Genomic DNA, 598 nt, shown 5'->3' on the forward strand with positions numbered 1-598 from the left:
ATGATTTTCGTTGCTACTTCATCACTGTAATTTTACTACTGCTATGAATCGTCATGTAAATATCTAATATGCAGGATGTATTTTCATTGTTACAAATTGAACATAATTATAGCATAGTGATTAATCACAAAAACAATATGTAATTATATATATGTTTTCCAATGGTCTTAGGCGACCCCTATGAAAGGGTTGTTCAACCCCCAAAGGGGGTCACGATCCACAGGTTCAGAACCACTGGTTTAGAAGAAAGTAGAGTTATTGGGTATAATTATAATGTTACTGGGTATAATTTAAATAACTCACATTATATTTCTTCTTAAATTCTGTATTGAACTGCTCACACATCATGTCTACATCTGAAATTTCAGTTCCCCAGTTCTTCACAGGAACAGAAGAGTCATTTGCTGATAATGGACATGTACTTTCAGACACTAAAAAATGAAGGCAAGCAACCAAAGTTAAAATACACTTTAAAAATTTAGCCTTACTTGTCATGAGCTGAGAACAAAACTTTATTTTCAGGTTCTATGTGTAAAAAAAAGCAGACATATTTTTAATTTAAAAAGTTGATTTATAAAAAATCTTTTGGCATGGGTAT

At 31.4% G+C, this 598-nt stretch overlaps 1 protein-coding gene across 1 annotated transcript in view; it reads right to left on the reverse strand.

Annotated features, from left to right (window-relative positions):
- SYCP2 (synaptonemal complex protein 2) overlaps positions 1 to 598 on the reverse strand; it is a 96068-nt gene that overhangs the window by 5810 nt on the left and 89660 nt on the right. The window contains 1 exon segment of the mRNA XM_006767251.1: positions 304 to 431. Coding sequence (XP_006767314.1) covers positions 304 to 431 — 128 coding nt within the window.

The sequence above is a fragment of the Myotis davidii genome, unplaced genomic scaffold (genome assembly GCF_000327345.1).
Source record: "Myotis davidii unplaced genomic scaffold, ASM32734v1 scaffold262, whole genome shotgun sequence".
Taxonomy (NCBI): Eukaryota; Metazoa; Chordata; class Mammalia; order Chiroptera; family Vespertilionidae; genus Myotis; species Myotis davidii.